General features: G+C 40.6%; 2 protein-coding genes across 2 annotated transcripts; one reads left to right on the plus strand and one right to left on the minus strand.

The window, feature by feature from the left end:
* Nucleotides 1–57: 57 nt before the first annotated feature.
* On the minus strand, nt 58–10083 carry LOC127629708 (olfactory receptor 10K2-like). The gene is made up of 2 exons (XM_052106926.1): nt 9161–10083; nt 58–130 (listed from the first exon to the last, which is right to left on the minus strand). Exons 1-2 carry the CDS (start codon nt 10081–10083, stop codon nt 58–60), a joined length of 996 nt encoding a protein of 331 aa, XP_051962886.1.
* Nucleotides 10084–20811: 10728 nt separating this feature from the next.
* Nucleotides 20812–21801, plus strand: LOC127630258 (olfactory receptor 52K2). The gene has a single exon (XM_052107749.1). The coding sequence runs from the start codon at nt 20812–20814 to the stop codon at nt 21799–21801; it is 990 nt and encodes a 329-aa protein (XP_051963709.1).
* Nucleotides 21802–22569: the final 768 nt, after the last annotated feature.

Raw genomic sequence — 22569 nt, forward strand, 5'->3', positions numbered from 1 at the left:
CGACCTGAGAGCCTGGGCAGAAAAAAAGCACCTGTGTCCCCAATAGGGCTGTGACGGTCACCATGATGGAGTGCCACTGGTGGTATTGTGCATGTCACACGCCACGTGAATGTTTCTGCTTGAGTAGACACTATGACAAGTATAAAGTACAGAGTTATGTATAAACTAATAAGTACATAGAAGTTTTGTATACAAGTGTAACTGTATACAAATTTGTACACGGCAATGTGCGTTGGACCACTAACCACAGGGTTGGTGGTTCGATTCCCAGCCCACATGACTCCACATGCCGAAGTGTCCTTGGGCAACACACTGAACCCCAAGTTGCTCCCAATGTCAGGCTAGCGCCTTGCATCTCTTGCATCTCTACTGTCATTGGTGTGTGTGTGTGTGTGTGTGTGTGTGTGTGTGTGTGTGTGTGTGTGTGTGTGTGTGTGTGTGTGTGAATGGGTGAATGAGTTCACAGTGTAAAACGCTTTGAAAAACCGCTAAGGTTAAAAAAGCGCTATATAAGTGCAGACCATTTAATACACAAATTACGTAATCATAATTAAACGACCGTTAGCTTGGCGGGATTGAGCACGCCAAAATCCAGTTAATTATGCAATGAATCTTGTTGGGATGCCAAATGTTACATCATTGATCTAGGAATATTTTGGGTTTATGCTGAATGAGAGAGGTGAACCAATAAATTTGGATGAAGCTATATGTTGGTTTTGTGGAAAAAAAAAAACGTGTTAATTGGGCAAACACTTCAAATCTCAAGAGCCATCTCCAGTCGTGTCACCCAGCCACGTTTGCTCAGCTGATGTCTTTAAGTACCTGTATACCCAAACACCCAGCTGGTCAAGTTGATGTTGCAGAGGCCTTCTCCAAACTGGTCAAATACAAAAGAGACAGCGATAAATGGAAGATGCTAACGAGAAATGTGACAACATTTTGGGTGGTTGCGAACATGCAACTCCGCACTGTGGATAAATCTGCCTTCAGAGAAATGCTCCAGACATTCGATAAACAGTATGAATTGCCAATCAAAAAATATTTTCAAACACTGTCATTCACCAGCTATTCATGGAAACTAAGCAGAACATCATCGTAGAACTGCAACCAATTGATTTATTTTCTGCCACAACTGACATGTGGTCCAGCATTAACATGACTCCATATATGAGTCTGAACGTGCATTTCATAAATAAAGATTTCATAAACCTGCTGAAGAGCAGGTGTCTGGAGATTGTTTTCACTCCCGAAAACCACACGGAATCTCTCCGCTATGCATTCAAGGAGTGAGGATTAAATGAAAAAAAGATGGACTACATCACCACAGATAACGGGGCTAATATTGTGGCCACTGTTAAGAAGTTAGGATAGCCATGGCTGCACTGTTTCTGACACAATTTTAACCTGGCCATCACAAATACAATGTCAGCTGAAATGGAGAGGACAGCCAGGGCCATGGGGTTGTGCTAAAATCTGGTGATTGCATTCGCACACAGTTGACAGAAAATGAAAAAACTCTGTGAAGAGCAAGAGGCCCTAAACCCACAGTTTGATACTGGTGAGTTGAAAGAATTACGGGAAGTGCAAAATAGGCAAAAATTTATATACATCGGCCAAGTAATAATCTTGAATTTGACAAGGACCCCATTATAGTGTAAATTCTTTAAAATTAAAAAGTTATTGAAAATGCCTGAAAAATAGAAAAAGTTTATATTTTATATTTATATATTATTTTATACAGTATTTTATTTGCTTTTAGGCTATATTTAAAATATGTCCAAAGTAGACCTTCATACATTTTAAAACCTTTTATTTTATTTAAACACTTGTTTACATTCCAATGAAACAAATTTATCAGTAAAGAACAACATTTTTATATATATAAAACACATTTTAATAATATTTTATTTATTGTGCCTCTTTGCTTTCTAACAAAAAAAGGCTTATTTACAGTTTTTACATTATAAGCAATTGTTTTGATTCTAAAGCAAACCCGCTTTTTTTTAAAACAGTGACGGAATTCTAAATGCTGACCGTCATTTTGACAGAAAAAGATAAGAAAGGAAAATAGAGGGAAAGAAAATTCATTTAAGAAAGAAATTAATTAATTTGTGATATGTGAAAAAAACGCTCATCAGTTTTAATTTGCTTTATGGCATGACAAATATTTGTATCTTCGTATAGCCAAAGCAGCTAAGCTCCATACAAACAACAACAAAATAATGGTTTGTAATTTTGCATTCTCTTATTCCTTCACTTTGCCAACAGGATTGTCCCACGCAATGGGGAAGCAAACAAAAAATGATACAGAGAGTTTTGGAGCAAGCCCACACAATTAAAAGAGCGCTGGATGACCGACGCCATCAACACCTTAACCTGACATGGCAGGACATTGCAGTGCTTGAGTCTATAAATGCAGCACTTAATCCAGTTGCAGAATTTACGAATGTTTTATTTTATAATTAAAAAGTTGTCACTGCGTTTAGACCTGTGCTGAGACTACTGACCTATGATCTCCTGGGCCCTTCGCCAGAAGACAGTGACTTAACAAAAAACCTCAAATCAAAGATAAAGGCTGTATTGGAGGATAAATACAAAGCTTTAGAAGGACAAAAACTGCTATCGAAAGCAACAACTTTGGTTCCTAGATACTGGAATAAATTTGAGAAGGAAGATGTCAAAGATTAAAGGTGCGTACACACTGCCAGCGACATCGCGCGCGACAGCGACTCAATACCATTCATTTTCAATGCGAGCACAGCGACTTCCGGCGACACGAGCTGTCGCGACCGTTGGCGCTAGATGTGGGCGTGTCCAGCGACGTGACAAAGTTGAGAAAAGTTCAACTTTTGAGCGACTAACGGAAGCGACAGCCAATAGGAGAGACGACGGGAGAGCTCACGTGATCCTTCTCTCTCTCTCTCTCTCTCTCTCTCTCTCTCTCTCTCTCTCTCTCCTGCAGTAACGGTAAGATGTATGAAAGGCTAATTCTTGCTGTTAGAAATTTTCCAGTGCTCTATGATATGTCTCTTCCCACGTACAAGGACATTTTAAAGAAAAATACTGCGTGGAAAGGTGTATCTGAGATTGCGGGGATTTTATGGACCCAGACAGACCGACATTTGCATTTTCGCTGCAGATAAACAGCCACTCTGGCAAACAGCACGACTTGTTTCTCATTCATCTTTGATATAAAGCATTTTATGTACTGATTCCATTTATATTTAGTCTTTTCCCTCCAAAATGTTTGTTTTTAGTGGCAAGAAAAGAGATTCGCTGTCAACAGCAATGGAATGACATCCGTGAATGTCATTTATAAACGTTACTAGGCAACCAGTAGTGGGAACACCCACTAGCGACTTCACCGCCAGCCACTGGCGACCTGCAGCGATAAAGTCGCTGGCAGTGTGTACGCAGCTTAACTCATCGAAGAGATGGAATGCAGATTACCGAAGATCTGCCAGAAAACACTGAAACTGAGAAGTCATTGGTTGCAGGGGAAGGAACAAGCGCTGCACCTACTGTCAAGAAAATTAATCTCGGACAGCTCCTCGGTAAAAGAAAAGGAAAGGCCACGATTCCCATTCCTATGAGAGCACGTGCAGATGAGGAGTAAAAACACTATTTGCAAGCAGAGGCAATTGATACCAGCAATGACCCGCTAAATTGGTGGTAGAACAATGAAGCAAGATACCCTCACTTGGCCATGGTTTCGAAAAAGTATCTGTCCATTTGTGCTATAAGCACACTATCTGAACGTGTATTCAGTGCAGCTGGAAACATTGTAAACCCAATGATGTTCTCTCTTAAACTGGACAATATCAACATGTTAGTTTTTCTGCCAAATAATTTATAATCTGAATAGAAAAGCCAAGGTAGGCATGAACAATTTAATTATTATCCACCTGTTTACTAATAAGCTTTAAAATCTGACAATGTCAAATGTTAGTACGCTGTTTTTTTCCAGGATACAACTGCATTTGTTACTGCAATGTAATGTTTTTAAAGTCAGGATTTTTCACTGAGGAACCGAAAAAGGTATGGCTGTTTACAGTGGTAGGTCTAGTGCTATGTCAGGAGGGACACAACGTCTCTTTCCTTCCCTCGGGGAATAGAGGTTACAGCAGTAACCATGATGTTTCCCTTCTGTCACTCACTCGACGCTGTGTCGAATAACATGTGGCAAATACACCACGAGGGTTGTGAAACCGTACGTGGGAAATGGCGCAGTGGTAGGTCCAGCCCAATGAGGGGGGGCTCTACAAGCACGGCTTCCGGGGCAGCGGGGCTGCCCAAGGGAATCGCGGGTCCGCCGACAGGGGGACCATATCACGGGAAATATATCACGGGGAGTTTGCCTGAAAAGGGAACTAAGCCTGTGCCCGACCCCAGCAGAGAGCACCTGTGACTCGTAGTGGGTCTGGACGCGAATTGCTCCACTGAATTCGACGAACCAGAAGGCTAGGGAGGAGAACATCCAGGAAGCGACGCTTAGTGGCTAACCTGGGATAGAAGGCGCACTGGATCAACTTGGTGAAGGGCGCTGTGTGCAAGCTGACACCCATTCGGTTGTGCCGCGTTACCGAGTTCTACCGGATTGGACCTGAGAAAACACGGGACGAGACCGACTCAACCCTGAGATTGTAAAATCTGGCAAAGGTATTGGGTGTTGCCCAGCCTGCTGCTCAGCAGATATCTGCTAAGGAGGTGCCATGGGCCGGTGCCCACGAGAATGCCACACTTCTCGTAGAGTGTGCTCAAACCCGCAAGGGGGTGGGCAGGGCCTGGGTGTGATAATCTAAAGAAATAGCATCAACGACCCAGTGAGCTAACCTCTGTTTGGAGACGGCGTTCCCTATGTGCCATCCACCAAAGCAGACAAATAGCTGCTCAGAACATCTAAAGCTCTGCGTGTGGTCCAAATAGATACACAAAGCACGTACCGGACACAGCAACAACAGGGCTGGGTATGCCTCCTCCAGGGGCAGCCCTTGCAGGTTCATGACCTGGTCCCTGAAGGAACCTTGGGCAAGTAGCCCGGTCGCGGTCTCAGGATAGAATGTGCCAGACCGAACTCCAGGCAGGTGTTCCTGACAGAGAACGCTTGCAGGTCCCCAACCCTCTTGATGGAGGCTAACGCGATCAGGAGGGCCGTCTTCAGGGACAGGGCCTTGAGCTCAACTGAATCAAGCGGCTCAAAGGGGGTGTTTTTTCAGTCTCCGGGCCCTTTCAGGAACCTGATAATCAAGTCGTGCTTACCTAGGGACTTGCCATCTACTGCGTCGTGGTGGGCTTCAATAGCAGCTACATACACCTTCAAGGTGGAGGGGACAGCCACACGGCACCCCAGCCCTGTCAAGAAGTGTCTCTAGTCACCACGACATGTCTGGACACCTGCTGCAAGGGGACTCCGGTCTGCAGAAAGCAGAGGTCTGTTCAAGGGTTGAAAGTCTGACAGCAAGAAGGGGTGATTGTCACATGTTATGTGCCATGGTGCCATGCCCATCTCGGGACTCGAGTCTGTAGCCAGTGCTCAACCCAAGCAGCGCGGCCGCAATATTCCCCAGGAACCGCTGTGCCAGGCTCGAAGAGAGCGAGGCACATGAGCACTGACTGAGCGCGCTCGTTGGTGAGATGAGCCAGTCCTCGAGGTAGTTGAGTATGCCGATGACCACTTCCCTACGTGAAGAAGCGAGGGGACAGGCCGAAGGGTTGATGCTCCTGGACCACGAAGATGGCCATCACCCACCCGAGTGCCTGTGCTGTGACCTTCATGGCTCTGAGAGCGAGGTCGGTGGCAGAGCGCAGTTCCTGCAGCACGTCAGGGTCGGAACTACCCAGCTGCAGATCTTTGAGTGCCTTGGCTTGGTGAACTTGCAGGAGAGCCATGGCATGCAGGGCAGAGGCGGCCTGTCCGGTGGTGCTGTAGAATTTCGAGGTTAGTGATGACGTCATTATATGGGCTCTCGGACACAAGTGGATCGCAACCGCTCTGTCCACCTGGGGGACCTCTGTGTACCCTGAAAATGACGTTCAATGCCTGCTGTGTATTGCTCTTTTATGAGTGGGAACTCAAACTATTTTAGAGGAAATAAACTCTTTTTAGAAAGAGAAACACTCTTTCAGGCAATGAAAACGCTGTCAAAGCGCTCAGGGGCGTAGAATGCACAGCATGCAGAGAGAGAGAACGTCAGCTGGTAATGCGCCGTAGATCCAACAGCAGTGCTTATCGCTAGTAGAGGTGAATGAAACAGTGGTGAACTCAGCTTGTTGTTGCACAACCATTCGGCTCCGAAGAAAAATTCTGACTGGCACTCGCTGCCCCGCTTCCCTTTATATGCAATGCAAATTCTGTCTGCCAACTTGACATTGGCCTTTTCTCAGGTTCAGAGGTACGTTTAACATCCCAGGAAGACCCCTTGTGTCACTTCATTCTACACAATGTCGAGTGAGTGACAGAAGGGGAACTTTTGTTATATTATTTAGGTACCATTATTTACTGATATTTCTTTAAATGTTAATAGGCTGTATTGTGTTGTTTCACTAATGGAAGTACTAAAATAAATGTGCATGTTTGTTAAGAAATGGATGTTTGAGCCTCATTTAAAAAAATATATATGTATATTTAATTTAGGCCTATATAATTGATATATACAGTATATATAGAAGCCCCGTGCCAGCGCTCACTGCCAGTAGCTGGCCATTTAACACTGCGGTGGTAAAAAACTGCCATCGTCACAGCCCTTGTCCCCAATGCAGCCCTCGTGCTTTCTCCTCAGTTGCAAGCAGGGAACAAGTTGGCTGCATGACGCAGATCAAGTTCAGTGCCTGTTTTACTGTTGTAGAATGCTGTCATGTCACATCAAAAGACCTAATTGGAATGCATGCTGGTAAAACCCTGCAGAGTGGATTATTCTGGGTTCTCAGCACAGCGGTCTCACTTTTCACAAGAATTAGGTGTTCACATTACTAATCACTTTACTTTTTTATCCCCTTTTCTCCCAATTTGGAATGCCCAATTCCAACTACTTAGTAGGTCCTCATAACTCAATCCGGGTGGCGGAGGACAAGTCTCAGTTGTCTCCGATTCTGAGACCGTCAATCCACGCATTTTATCATGTGACTCGTTGTGCATGACACCACGGAGAAGCCCAGAAAGTATGCTTCTCTCCGCGATCCTCGCACAACTTGCCACATGCCCTGTTGAGAGCGAGAACCACTAATCGCGACCACGAGTAGGTTACCCCATGTGACTCTTCCCTCCCTAGCAACTGGGCCATTTTGGTTGGTTAGGAGACCTGGCTGGCTGGACATATTTGCCCCAAATCTTAATTACACAACCTTTTGCCTCTAGAGGCAAAAAGTTGTGTAATAAACATCAAACATATTTGCCAGTTGTGTAATTAAGATTTGGGGCAAATATGTTTGATGTTAGTTTAGTTTGATGGCAGATATAGTATGGAATTATGGGTTTTCTCATATGTTCACTCATGAATCATACACTAATACTGTTGGGCATGACAGTGGCAGTGTCTTATAATATGGCTGATTTTTACATTATCTTAAAAATAATGATTAAAGAATGATCATGAGAGTTAGGTAATACACTGGTAGTTTACACCCACCACTTACCCCAGAGGATATCATCATGATGTGACACAAACACAAGACAAAATGCTAAAGGAATAAAATGATATATTATTACATATTATATTTTTTTTGTTGTTGTTGTTGCTTTTTTATAAGGAACAAAATAATTTTTTAAAGAGCATTTATATATATAGCCAGTATTTCCTTTTCTTCTATTGTAGTACACATTTCATTCAGCGATTGCTTTATTATACATGTCTGCCACCTTGAGGACAAGTTAATTCAATTGCATTTAACATCCATGCTTATTCACACAAGTTAATTTCTACATTTAAAAAAATAAAAAAACATGTCTAAAAATTTTTGTCTGACCTTATTTCAGAGGAAAATGTGTCTTTACAACACAAATTAGTGGGTATCAAATAAAACATTAACTGATTAATCTTTAACAAGAAACATTGCAGTGTTAGATTTACCTGTTACTTGTGTTTCTGTAAACAAGAGGTAAACGCTAAGGCTTTAAACTTCAAAGCTTAATGTAAAAACTCTTAATGCGTAATGTAAGGACAATTTTGTATCTTTTAAGGATCTCTGCTGCACATGATTGAAGAGCAGAAAGAACTTCAGAAATCTGCAAACTGCACATAAACAAAGCTAACACAAGATGGCGATGAATCAACACTAATTGGTCCATTTTATTTGGCAGGATCTTTGAAGTGTGGGGATTTTACAACATGAAATCTCAACAAATGAAAAAAATCTGCATCTTTTCATAATTCTATAATTACTCTATTTTGAGTAAATGACAATGTAATGTTTGTATTGTTTATTATTGTTTCAGTGTTTATTGAAATAATTTGTATGTATAGACAGTAAAAACATCTTGAAAGTCAAATATTTATTTTATGACCTGAAATATTTAAGCATGTAAATAAACTTTAAAATGGAAAATAATGGAGCCTTTTTTCTGGTTGGGTTATGTGTTGAGAGCTACAATGTGTAGAGTACAGTGCTCTAATAATTATTATACAGTTAAACATAGGCCTATTAACAAAAAGCAAGTAACAGAAGTAAAAAGGAATGTTATAAATACAACAGTAATGGACATTTAAGGAGATCAGGTTAAAATATAGACTACAGCATGTTGAAAGCTAGTCATTTCTTGCAGTTGTTTTCCACAAAGGATAGGCTATACCGTTAATCAGTCTGTGAAACTGTTGTTTGCGTGTGTAAAGTAGAAATATAATGATAATTTGCACACCAAAATAGTCTAAGCAAGAACCTATAGTAAACTGAAGAAGATATATTTCATATTTTGCACAATTTCTAGGTCACAAATCAAAGCAAACGTTAGCAAATCTGTGAAATGGTCCATTTTACTCCTTTGTACCAAAGGTCAGATTTAATTGCTTTCCTTGAAATACATGCAGCGCTATCTTATAATCATATCTTTGGTTGGATAAAGCTTTACATGGAACTGTTAAAATATATATATTATGAAAATCAAGAAATGGCAAATATTTTTGGTACTTTTAATTTTGAAGTATAATAACAGTTTGCGGAAGCGCACAGTCTTCTGGTGATTTTAACTGTGCATTTTCTTATCTCTTTAGATCTAACACCATATATTACTGGATGCAAAAGTGGTGGCAACAGTGTAACTTGGACTGATATAAAGACATTCATTTCACTAGGCCTTATCACATTAAATCTGTTATATATCACAGAGAACACTGTAGCAATAGAATAGTTTATGAAGATGATCAAATGGGGAATGCACGTTCCAAGTGCCTTGCTTTGACCATCCTTTGACACTTTCAAACTAACAGAAAGTATTTTAACATAAGACAGTAATATGAGACATGTAGGCAGCAGTGATAAACACACAATTATAAGTAAACCATACACATTGCTTAGGAGGCTGAGTCTACTTGTACCACATGATATGTTAATGATTGAAAGGTTATCACAAAATAGCTTATTAAGAGTATGACTGCATAAGTGTATTCTTGATGTCAAATATACTTGACCAGCTATTGTGAAAACAGGGACTATGTTGCTTAATATCAACCACATCTTAATTTTATTTGGATTCATGATACTATGGTACTGTAATGGCTTACAAATGGATACATACCTATCATAGGCCATGACAGTTAAAGTAGAGTAAGTGCAAGCAGCATAAATACTAAGCAAATAGACCTGGAGAAGACAACCTTCGTATGAACTAGTGTACCCATCAGTGAGAAGATTTGAAAGAACTTTTGGCCAAACTGCACTGCTTCCGACCAGTCCACTGCATATCAAGTTAAACAAAAATATATACATTGGTTTATGGAGACTTGATTCTATATAGATGACAAACATTATAAATATGTTTGCTGAAGTTGCAGCAGAGTAAAACAAGAAAATAAAAGTGGTCAAAACATGTTTCCGTGGGCCCAGAGTATCATATGATGAAAACACCACGTCAAAACCAGAAGATTGGTTCATCCTTCACCCTGGAAAATTAATAACATCACATGAAAACACTGTGATGAGAGTAGTAATTTGATGAAGCTATGTATTACAATGTAAAATGGTCATTACATTCAAAGTTTAAATATATATTTTACTGAAATTAATATATATTTTTTATTAGTTTAAATTTAAATGAACTAGATTAGTAAAATTGCATGAAATAATAAAACTTATAAATAAATCTCTTATAATATTTTTTATTTATTTATCGTACCCCACTGGCAAATATTTTAGGAAGGTTTATGCTTAAAACAAGAAAAAATATATTTGCCAATGGGGTAAGAAAAATAAACTTAATTCGATATACAGTATGTTTTCTAAAAAGTCTTATTATCTCACACAATATAGCTTGAAGTAAATGTATATATATTTACTGGACAACAAGTATATATAAATACATAGTAACAGGACCTGCAAATATAAAACCCTACAAAAATTACAGTAGATTAAAATGATACCTTACTGTTTATGCAGATGACCCTGTGTATGCACTGATCAACATTGTGTCTGTGTCAGTCATTGTGACTGTTGTTTTATAAAGCCTTTCTTCTGCTTGTCAGGAGAGAAAGTCAAAAGCCTTTATAGAAATCTTTAGGGAGCAAATTTTCTTCACTCTATCTTGACGATTGCATAATCGACTTGGAGCAAATACAATTAACCTTACAAAAAATAGGTCTTCAATTTACAGAGCCTACTTTACATGCTAGATGTCACTCAACAGACATCAGCCAGTCTAGAAGGTGTGACACTGTATATCGTATACATTTTCAACAAATTTAAATGATCTGTTTGTATCTTTTTGCACTTTATGGCCATCATTTCTCTCTTTGGAAATAGCCTTTTAGTTGAGGTCACATTTATAATGATCCTCTATTGTCCTTTAAAATAGTATAGGATGCTGCATGCAATACATTTCTGAATATATGCTTTAAAAGTGATAAAGCCCCATAATTTGATGATCATTGATGTATCTATAAAATTACATGAATGTGTTAGCTGGCTAGCAAAAAAAAAAAAAAATAACTTCTTTACTCAGTCTGAATGATAAATGTATTTTTTTTTTTTTTTTTGTGGAATCTTGACACAATGTTTTCTTCAATTGACCACTTCTGTCAAGGTCCAAAAGAGAGAGAGAGAAAAAAAAGGCACATGCACCGGTTCCCCATAGGCAAGCCCTTGCGAATTATGTTCCGCTGAAAAACGTTTCTCTTTTGGCAAACTGCATCTTCCTCCATGCTTTTAGAGCCTCCTCCCCCGTTGGGCAGGACCTACCATGATAATTCTCCACAAGACATACTTCCAACTAGACTCGGCAAGACCATGTGATGTATTTCCACTATATCCCCCCTACTGCCAGGTGTTTCTATGTGGGTTCTAAGAACAGTAGAAAAAGGCTACAGAATTCATTTTGATTGCCGTCCTCTGCGTTTCAATGGCGTGGTCTCCACTACCGTGAAATCGGAACAAGCATGTCTACTGTGGAAAGAACTGCAAAATCTCTTGTTCAAAGGGGCCATAGAACATGTTCCCCTTCCAGAGAAAGAGTCAGTTTACTACAGCAGATACTTCCTGGTTCCCAAGAAGGGTGGGGGGTTGTGTCCGATTTTAGACCTTCGAGGCTTGAATTGCTCGATCAGGGCGTTCAAGTTCAAGATGCTAACTGTCAAGATGGGCGAGTCTCAAATCCAACATCAGGATTGGTTGGTCACGATCAATCTCATGGATGCATATTTTCATATAGAAATTCTGCCACAACACAGGAAGTTCCTGAGGTTCGCTTTCGGGGGCGAAGCTTTCCAATATCGGGTTCTTCCATTCCGCCTAGCCCTATCACCATGCATGCATATCATGGATGCAGCACTGGCTCCTTTGCGACTCCGGGGCATCTGCATTCTGAATTACACAGACGACTGGCTGATACTAGCACAGTCAAAAGAACTGGCAGTTCAGCATAGGGATATCGTCTTGGCTCATTTGGTTTCTCTGGGTCTAAGACTCTACGTCAAAAAAAGCATTCTCTCTCCCACTCAGGAAATTACTTATCTGGGCGTTGTATGGAATTCGATCATGATACGGGCACAATTGTCTCCCACTCGAAACGTGCCCATTCAGAACACCCTGAGCAAAGTCAGGCTAGGCCAAGGTTGCACTGTTCGTCAGTATCAACGAATACTAGGTCTCATGGCCGTCTGCACATGAGACCGTTTCAATTGTGGCTCAAAGCCAGGGGATTTCATCCAAGGGCCAGTCCCCTAAGGCAGATAAGGGTTATGCGCTGTGCGCTTCATACCCTTTCTATGTGGTTCAGACCCCGGTTCCTCGCTTTGGGTCCCACTCTAGGTGCGTCTTGCCGTCACAAATTGCTAACAGCAGACGCCTCCCTGACAAGCTGGGGTGCGGTCTTAAGTGGCCATCCAGCTCAAGGGGAATGGGAGGGTTATCTGCTCATTTGGCACATCAACTGCCTCGAGTTGATGGCGGTATTTCTGACTCTGAAATACTTCCTCCAGAATTTGAGAGGCTGCCATGTCCTGGTGCGGGTGGACAACACAACAGTAGTCTCTTACATAAACCATCAAGGAGGTCTACGTTCACGCTAGCTCAACAGACTGGCACGGCAGATTCTCCTTTGGGCCCAGGGCAAACTCCTGTCAATCAGAGCAGTTTATATCCCTGGATGCCAAAATGTGGGAGCAGATTTACTGTCCAGACAGAACATACAGATGGAGGAGTGGAAACTCCACTCCGAGGTAGTGGAACAAATCTGGGTTAGATTTTACAGAACGGAAGTGGACCTCTTTGCCTCCCAACAGACAGTGCAGTGTCCCCTCTACTTCTCTCTGAGTCACTGAAGCCCCCCCTGGGTCTGGACACGATGGCACATACATGGCCCAGAATGCGCCTGTATGCGTTTCCTCCGGTTTCTCCACTCCCGGGAGTCTTGGCCAGAGTTCGCCAGCAAGGGTCTTGCCTCTTACTGATTATGCCACATTGGCCGAACAGGGTATTGTTCTTGGAGATAATGTCTCTCCATGATGGCTCGCCTTCAGCGATTCCGGACAGGAGGGACCTTCTGTCCCAGGCACAGGGGACAATATTTCATTTCCGGACCAAGCTGTGGAACCTTCATGTTTGGCCCCTGAAGGGTACCAACTGAGGGACACTGGGCTTTCACCTGAAGTTATCGAGACCATTCTAAGTGCTAGGGCTCCCTCTACTAGAATAAGTTACGCCAATAAATGGGGTGTCTTTGAAAGAAACTGCCAGATTGCTTCAGTTCTGAAATTTCTGCAGGAAAGATTATCAGCAGGCACACTCTCAGGGTTTACATCACACCCTGATTGACACACTTGCCACACCCTGATTGATGGGATGCCGTTGGGGAGACATCCTCTGCTCGCTCGCTTTGTTTGTGGAGCCATGCAGTTGAGACCTCCTGCTAGGACCAGGATCCCTTCATGGGACTTTGCAACAGTCCATGAGGGTCTGTTTAGACCCCCTTTGAACCTCTAGATTCAACATCTGATAAACTTCTGACTCTCAAGATGGTTTTTCATATGGCAATTACTTCTCTAAAAAGAATTGGGGATCTACAGGCTCTGTCTGTCTTGCCAGCCTGCTTAGAATTTGCCCCAGGAATGGCAAAAGCAATTTTGCACCCTCATCCTGACTACCTGCCTAAGGTTCCTTTCTCGACTGTACCTCCGGTCACTCTCGAAGCCTTCTCCTCCCCGCCATTTACCATGCCGGAGCATGAAAGACTTCAGCCCTTCAGACTTATGTCCACCGCACTAGCTAGTGGCATAAGTCAGGGCAACTATTAATTTGCCATGGGGGCCGCAACAGGGGGGTGGCCGCCACCAAGCACACAATGTTGCATTGGGTGAGGGACGCTATTGCCCTGGCCTTCGAGGCGCGCGGTCAAGCTTCGCCAGTAGGTATCAGGGCTCACTCTACCAGATTAGAGTCTCGTTCCTCTTTTATCAGGGAACAAGGGTTACAGTTAAGTAACCCAAGATTATTTCTGATGTTATCAGATGGTAATACCATGGTATTTCATATACAACTACCATTGTATTAACAGTGCACCCAGGTAATGGTACGTCCAATAATCATGGTAATATCATGGTACATTTTATGTTTTTTTGTGTAGGCTAATACATGTTTTGATAGCCTTTTGGTTGGAAAATGTATTTACCTGCAGAAGTCGTTTACAAGCTGCAAAAATGTTGAACTATATAAAGGCAAACGACTTTTGCAGGTTTGGTTTCTATTGATTGTTGATCCACTGCAACCAGCGTTATCTATATTTTCCGTATTATAAAATACTCTGTGAGCTTACTGGAAAGTGAGAGCATGCACAAATGATTCAGTAGCTCGCACTCAATATTTCTGAATCATTCAGATTGAATCGCGAGCGATTCAGACTACTTTCCTATCACTTGTGACCAATTCATTTTAAAGAACCATCTCAGATGATTGATTCATTTGTCATCAGACATCTTTAGTTTTGATTCGCTGGCTGGGGAGGTGGAGCCAGGGCCATCTGTGTCAGTTCCACATCAGGATGACACAAGGGAGGGGGAAGTCCTGGCTTTCCCAGGCGTTAGAGGTTTCCCTGCTGGGGATTTCCCTCTGGTGCAAGACAAGACCCTTAGGCATGCCTTTGATCATGTGAAAATGATTGATGCTCAACACCTCTGGCCAGACATTGCACTCACATATTCGTACTTTTCTATTATAAATGATTGGCTGTTTTGAGTGTGCAGGACACTCAGACAAAAGAAGATACAACACAGTTGTTGATACCGACGAGCCTTCGGAAATTTCAGACAGCTCATCATAATCTGATAGTGGGGTACTTAGGGTGAGAAAAATTGCCTGTTACTATTGGCCGGGCATTCATGGAGATATTCGAAGGTGGTGTGCGGCATGCCATGAATGTCAGCTGGTGAATCTGCCAGCCACACCAACAGTGCCTTTGAGCCCGCTTCCCTTGATCTAGGTCCCTTTCGAAAGAATTGGTTTGGACCTCATCGGGCCATTAGAGCGGACGGCACGCATACATCATTGGTTCTGGATGAATACGCAGCGCGATATCCGGAAGCAGTGCCTCAACGCAGTATTTCAGCATGTAGTGTTGCGGAGGCAGTCTTCAGAATAATCTACTGAGTGGGGATTCCGAAAATAAATCCTCACTGATCAAGGCACTACTATGTTACGTACACTACACAAATTACACAAATTATTGGGTATTAAATAGATTCGGACAAGCGTGTACCACCTGCAATTGGACGGCTTGATCGAACAGTTTAATCAAACCTTGAAAAACATGATTCGTAAGTTTGTGCACGAAGATACTCGGAATTGGGATAAGTTGCTTGAATCACTGGTATTCGCAGTAAGTGAGGTTCTGCAAGCCTCCACGGGGTTCTCATTTGAATTATTGTATGGGTGCAAGCCTCACAGTGTCTTAGATATCATGAGGAAAAATTGGGAGGAGGGACCTTCAACCAGCAAAAATGAAATTCAATACGTTCTTGACCTGAGAGCAAAATTCCACACATTGGGGCAGCTATTACAGGAGAATTTGCTACAAGCTCAAGAACATCAATCCCGATTCTATATCAGTGGGCTAGGCTACAGGAATTTACACAGGGAGATAAAGACCTAAATTGCTTGTAAAGTGGCAAGGGCCCTTTGAGGTCATACGGCGAGTCTGGGATGTCGATTATGAGGTGACGCGTATGGATGGGCTCGGAGCATGTCAGATTTACCACCTCAACCTCATAAAACTATGGAGAGAGGTGGTCCCCATGACTTTGGAGACAGTGGTCCCAGAGAGGGAGGAGGTTGGTCCGGAGGTGAATTTAAAAATCACAGATTGAGTCAACTGGTTCCCTGTGGAGACAACCTCTCACCATCCCAAATCGCGGAGGTTGCCAGGTTGCAAGGAGAATTCTCTGATGTGTTCTCGCCTCTTCCCCGGCGTACAAATCTCATAGTGCACCATATCGAAACGACCCGAGGTAGTGGTATGCAGTCGTCCCTACCATTTACCTGAACACAAAAAAAGGTAGTGTTGAAGGAATTGAGTGCTATGCTTGACATGGGAGTAATAGAAGAATCCCACAGTGATTGGGCCAGTCCTGTCGTCTTAGTCCTTAAGAGTGATGGGTCGGTCTGCTTTTGTGTGGATTATAGAAAAGTGAACGCGTTGTCTAAATCTGATCCGTACCCAATGCCTCGCATGGATTTCGCTGGATTTCCATGTCCCGAGAAAGAATCTACTTTTCCGCTTACACCAATTCATTACTCTTCTGCAATGTTTCAGCAACTCGTGGACAAAGTCCTTTACCCAAATGCTGTGTATGCCATTCTATCTGGATGATATCATCATCAATAGCAACGATTGGCAGTGGCACATCCAGAATCTGAGGGCTGTCCTGAGGTCGCTGAGGCAGGTGGGACTCACAGCAAATTCAAGGAAATGTGCAACTGGGCAGGTGGAAGTGCAGTATCTGAGCTTCAATTTGGGTCACAGACAAGTGTGTCCCCAAATTGGTAGGACAGCAGCCATTGCAGCTTGTCCGAAGCACATGTCCAAAAAGGGGGTGAAACATTTCCTGAGGTTGGCTGGCTATTATCAGACGTTTGTGCCTAATTATTCGGATATCACCAGCCCACTGACTGATCTCACTAAAAAGGGAGTGCCAGACCTGGTCCAGTGACTGAGCGATGCTAACAGGCTTTCTTACAAGTAAAAGCCAGACTCTGTGGCAGTTCACTGTTGCATTCCCCTGATTTCTCTCTCCCTTTTGTTTTACAGATGGATGCATGTGGAGGTGGAGGCGTAGCCGAGCGCCGTGCTGTGGAGAGTGAAGCAGGGGAGATGAGTGGTGAATAATTTCCACCTGTGCTTAACACCTGTCTTTTGCTTCAGTGAGGAGTGATTGGGGTTTTAAGGAGAGGAGACAGAGGCAGTCAAGAGAGAGAGAGAGCCCAGCTGAGAAGCTGCTTGTGTGTTGGCAGCCGCTGTGACGCAAATTTTGGAGTGTGCGCTGCCTCCCACTTCCTCATTCCTGAACCGCATTACATCCTAATTTGATAAAAATCATTTATCTCGAGAATTTTCCTCCATTTGCCATCTGAACATTTACATTTACGCATTTGGCAGACGCTTTTGTCCAAAGAGGCTTACAGTGTAATTATTACAAGGACAATCCCCCCGGACCAACCTGGAGTTAAGTGCCTTGCTCAAGGACACAATGGTGGTGGCCGTGGGGATCGAACCAGCAACCTTCTGATTAACAGTTATGTGCTTTAGCCCACTACGCCACCACCACTACTTTTGAACATCAAAAGAAATGGGCCTGATTCTGTCTAAATAGTTGTAAAAAAAGTGACATCTTTGGTATTTGTGGTCAAAATTGTCCGACCATTGAAAATTAATGGGAAAGAACAAAACACAGAGCAATTTTATTTTTATCTGTCAAAAAAAATCAATAAATCAGCCACAATGAAGAAAAAAAACAGACAGAAATTACAGGGTTAGACTCCTAAACATCCTCAGTGCAAAACATACACACACACTCACAAACAAACACACTTAAACACACACACACAACTGGTGAACTGGTGAGACTATAACACAGAGCTTTGTTTTTCATTTGTCATATAAAAACAATAAATCAGTCACAATGCTAAACACACACTCAGATATGAAGGAGTGAGACAATAAAACACACAAAATGCAGAACACATAAACAGAACCAGGGCATCAATAAGTTGAGCTCTACAGCTATCTTTTGGTCATTTTTGACATTACAAGTCATCTGTTGTTTTCCAGCTGATGACAGAATCTGACACACTCACTCACTCACTCACACCACATTCAAACAAACGTACACACATTCAAACACAGGCACACACTTATATAGATGGCACTGCATAATGCACAGGTCTCAAACTCATGTTGCTCGCAAGCACAAGTAGGTATAGCTGCAAACTGGAGACCTCCAAATGGGGGCGGAAACTCCAAAAGAGTGTGGGTTTACTCCAGGAGGGGGCATGGTTACGTGCAATGCCTGCAGCTTTATCCTTCTCTGCGGTCTTATTACAAATATCATTGTTAAAACTACAGACTCTATGGAAGAACTATGGTACATTTTCATAATTTTTATGGACCAAGCTGTATCAGTTATTCATCTATGTAATATCTGTGCTCTTGTAATGCTTTCTGATTGCAGGAAAATGTAAGTGGTTTAGCTTGCCTTTAGAAATGGCAAGAGATGACTGTACAGTAGTTTAATCAGTAAGAGCCTGATGAAAGGAATCTGTAAAGGAGAACATAATTTGTCATACTCTCAGCGTATTTAAATTTAGCCATGTAAAAATTAGAGAGATGTTAATCTGTTAATAGTTAATGTCATCATTTACATCTGCATCCCATCCTCAATATCAATGCTTACCTTTCAAATGTTTATCTCAAGGCAAAAAAAATATGCAATAATATTGGTAATTGTATGGGTGCTACCAAAGCAGGTGCTTGTGCCATATTTTCAACCAGTCCTTTAAGGCCACAAATAAACCCTGACAGGGCACAAATAAACCTTGATGTGGCCCAGGATGAAATTGAGTTTGGAATTGTTTTAAGCTATTCCTCCACCAACGCATGGGTCAGGTGTTGTGGGCTCGTGGATGCATATTGTATATATATATATATATATATATATATATATATATATATATATATATATATATATATATATATATACATACATACATACATACAACATTTAGTTCAGGTCCTCGAATCTGATTGAACGGAAACGCTCCATGAGCACTAATGGTCTGACACCATCAGCACTCCGACACTTCACTGTTTGTGTGTGTGTGTGTATCACTCTGCTTGTGTTCATGCTGTTCTAAACTAAAGTGTAAGAACTGTGCATATGTGTTAAGAGCTTTTTGTCTTCTTTTTTTACGTTACATATGTTAGCCAGCAGGTGGTGGCAAAAGATAATTTTTGTGTGTAATATGAGCCAGTTAGGTGATGTGAAGTGAATCCACATCAGCCAGTGTCTAAAACAGCTCTTAGTGATCGCTTGCATTACTACTACACTACTAAAGCTAGGAAATATCTTGCAATGGCTTTAAATGAACAACTTCAGCATTACGGCTCATCACAGCTGAGAGATCCTTCAGATTGATTAATTACCCAATGAGTGCTGTTTAAAAATGTCTATAGTGACAGGCTCTTGCGCTCCGGCTACCGTGAAATAGGGAGAAATACCCCCGCTTGGATGCTATTTTTCCACTGAGAAAGCTGACCTTCAGAAAGCTGACAGCATCTCTGCTTGGGTGTGGCAACAGGTGAATGCACAGGCTCTGTCTCTCTCTCTCTCTCTCTCTCTCTCTCTCTCTCTCTCTCTCTCTCTCAATTTCAATTTTAATTTCAATCTCACACACACACACATCCATCCATCCTTGTCTATCCAATAACTTGTTTGAAACAGCAACGAAGGCTAACGAAGTCTTAATCTAATTTTTTTAAATGTACTTGTTCATTGAACTGTTAAGAAATCATGCTATATGGCCCTAAGTCAGCACTGCTGTGATTACCTACAGTTGAATCACAGCAGTGCTGATGTAGGACCATAATGCACTCTTGCTTGTGTGATATTGCTTACATATACAGTATATATATATATATATATATATATATATATATATATATATATATATATATACATACATATATATGTACTGTGTATAATACATAAAAAATAAGTAAGTTGTATAAAAATTTAACAAAAAAAGAATGAAAAACAATGTCATAACATTTTAAAATATGTTTTTCTTGCTGTTATTTATATGATTATTAAGAGATCGAATAATACAGGATAATAAGTAGAAAGATTTAAAATCTCTGTGAAGAATCAAGAAATTTGTTCATATAAATATAGTATATATAGTATCTACAGTATAATGCTGATGCGCTGCCAGAGCTAGAGTTGCCATAATTTGCGCTGTAAATTGATCCTGTTGCTAAACAGTATTTATGCATTTAAATACAAGTTATTCTGTAACACTTTACAATAAGGTTCCATGTGTTAACATTAGTTAACATGAGCTAACACTGAACAATACTTTTCAGCATTTATTAATCTTGGTTAATGTTAATTTCATATTACTATAAATGCATTAAAAAAATGTAATCAAAAGTTGTACACACACACACACACACACACACACACACACACACACACACACACACACACACAAATCTTTATTCTCTTTAAACTTTAAACATTTATTCAGCCTCTGTAATTATACTTTTTTTTTTATGTTTTAAAATCTATGGTTGGAGGGCTTTTGCACATGAAATCCAATGGAGGTGGGTCTTAAAGACACAAAGTAGTATAAAGCTATACAAGGGCTTAGTATCTCAGAAGACAGGAGGGCCTGGATACTGTAGGTATTTGGTTATTTTAGAATGTACTTACTGTAACTTACTATTCATTTTTTGTTATTATTTTCATCCAAGCTGCCAGGGAATACACAAATATAAACCTAAATACACAAATTAATTCAGTTTACCTTATAATGTTGTATAATTATGCCTTTCGTGCCTAATGCATTTTTATACCAAAAGTGACTTCAAACATTTGTATTTTCTTTTCAACAGAAGAAGGAAATATGATTCTGCCAAGTTTGAACATCACTCTGATTTTTACCAGTTATGGACCTCCTGGTGCACTTAATTTTGGAGTTTTCGTAATCTCTCTTGTGGTCTTTCTTACAACTGTTTTTGCAAATGTAACATTGATGCTGGTGATCTACTTAGACACAACTCTACATAAGCCCATGTACATATTTTTATTTAACCTGGCAATTAATGGGCTAATTGGATCTTCTGTTGTGCTTCCTAAAATAATGGAAAATCTTGTTTCTGATAGGAAAGATATTCTTTATACTGACTGTATTCTGCAAGTATTTTTCCTTAATGTTTATGGAACATGTGCTTATGCAATATTGACAGTTATGGCATATGATAGGTATGTTTCAATTTGCAAGCCTTTACAGTATTACAATATCATGACTCCAGATAAAATTAGAATACTGCTATTCATTGTATACCTTTTCCCTGTCTGCTCCCTAGCTGTACAGGTGTATCTTACTTCAAGGCTGCCTATGTGTAGGTATACAATAAACAAATTATTTTGTGACAATTTGGCAGTTGTTAATCTCTCCTGTGTCAAAAGTACCTGGGGAGACTTGTATGGCATATGTCTGGTACTTGTTTTTATTGTTTTACCTCTAATACTTGTCATTCTATCATATATCAAAATATTATATGTTTCTTTGAAAGCATCAGTGAGTACCCAGAAGAAAGCTCTGAAAACATGCACTCCCCACTTGATTACTTTTATTAATTTTTCATTGGCCACTTTGTTTTCCGTGATATATAATCGGTTTAATTTCAGTCTTTCAAAAGAGGTTAATGTGTTTATGTCAATACATTTTATCCTGATCCCTCCACTTTTGCATCCTCTTATTTATGGAATTAGAACAAAGGAGATTGGAAATAGCCTCACAAAAATGTTACGAAGAAAAATATTTGCTCTTGGTTTTAATATAAGAACTGAACATAGCCATAATGATGATGTGTTTATTTGTACTAAATAAAGGTCTTTATGAACTCTGAATAGGCACACAATTAGATTATTAGTCTTTTTTTTACATTTTGACAATGTTTCAGGGCCTTAGAGAGAGGCTCTCTCTGTATGTTTGTGTAGCTGACATTTACACAACCATTGTATGTTAAATCATTTTACATCAATGCAAATATTTAAATCCACCAAAAGTCTGTATTGAATCATTGTGGAGAGAATGACATATTGTGTACTCTCATATAAATTAGATAATGTATACAAACACAAAAACAAATTGATCTTCCTTTATTTGACTTTTTATGAAGTTTTATAAAACTGGATTGTTTTCTGTAAATGGAAACATATTTAAATTGCTATTTGGTTTAATAGAGAAGGTTGTTACACCATGAATACACAAACCGTAAGGTTCACTTCAGATATACTATCCTTGCTTAAACTGTATTGACCTTTATCAAATAAAACACTTTACTGGAGCAATAACTTTTTCTGCTCATTTAAAAGTAAAATAGATAATAATAAAATTGTATGTTTAATAGATAACTCTTATTTAAATGCTTTTTTGAAGGACTGAGACTCTGATCTCTAATTTCCTTGTTAACCTAATTTGTACCAGCAGAATATATTATAATGTGTACAATATTCTTACATAATTGAAAACATATATACACATTGCAAACGTGGTACAATACATAGAGTTGCATAGATTGTCGGGTTCAAAAAACACTTCCACACATCCTCCATATGCAGGTAGTGAGCGAGGCACGACTCACACTTGCAGTGG

The sequence above is a fragment of the Xyrauchen texanus genome, chromosome 36 (assembly GCF_025860055.1).
Source record: "Xyrauchen texanus isolate HMW12.3.18 chromosome 36, RBS_HiC_50CHRs, whole genome shotgun sequence".
NCBI lineage: Eukaryota > Metazoa > Chordata > Actinopteri > Cypriniformes > Catostomidae > Xyrauchen > Xyrauchen texanus.

Bases quoted from the DNA above. Each gene is read 5' to 3' on its own strand.
- LOC127629708 (XM_052106926.1), bottom strand. From the start codon at position 10,083: ATGAACCAATCTTCTGGTTTTGACGTGGTGTTTTCATCATATGATACT. The intron at 131-9,160 runs GTGCGCTTCCGC...TACTTGTCATAG, and splicing joins GTTAAAATCACCAGAAGACT to TGTCTACTCAAGCAGAAACA.
- LOC127630258 (XM_052107749.1), top strand. From the start codon at position 20,812: ATGATTCTGCCAAGTTTGAACATCACTCTGATTTTTACCAGTTATGGA.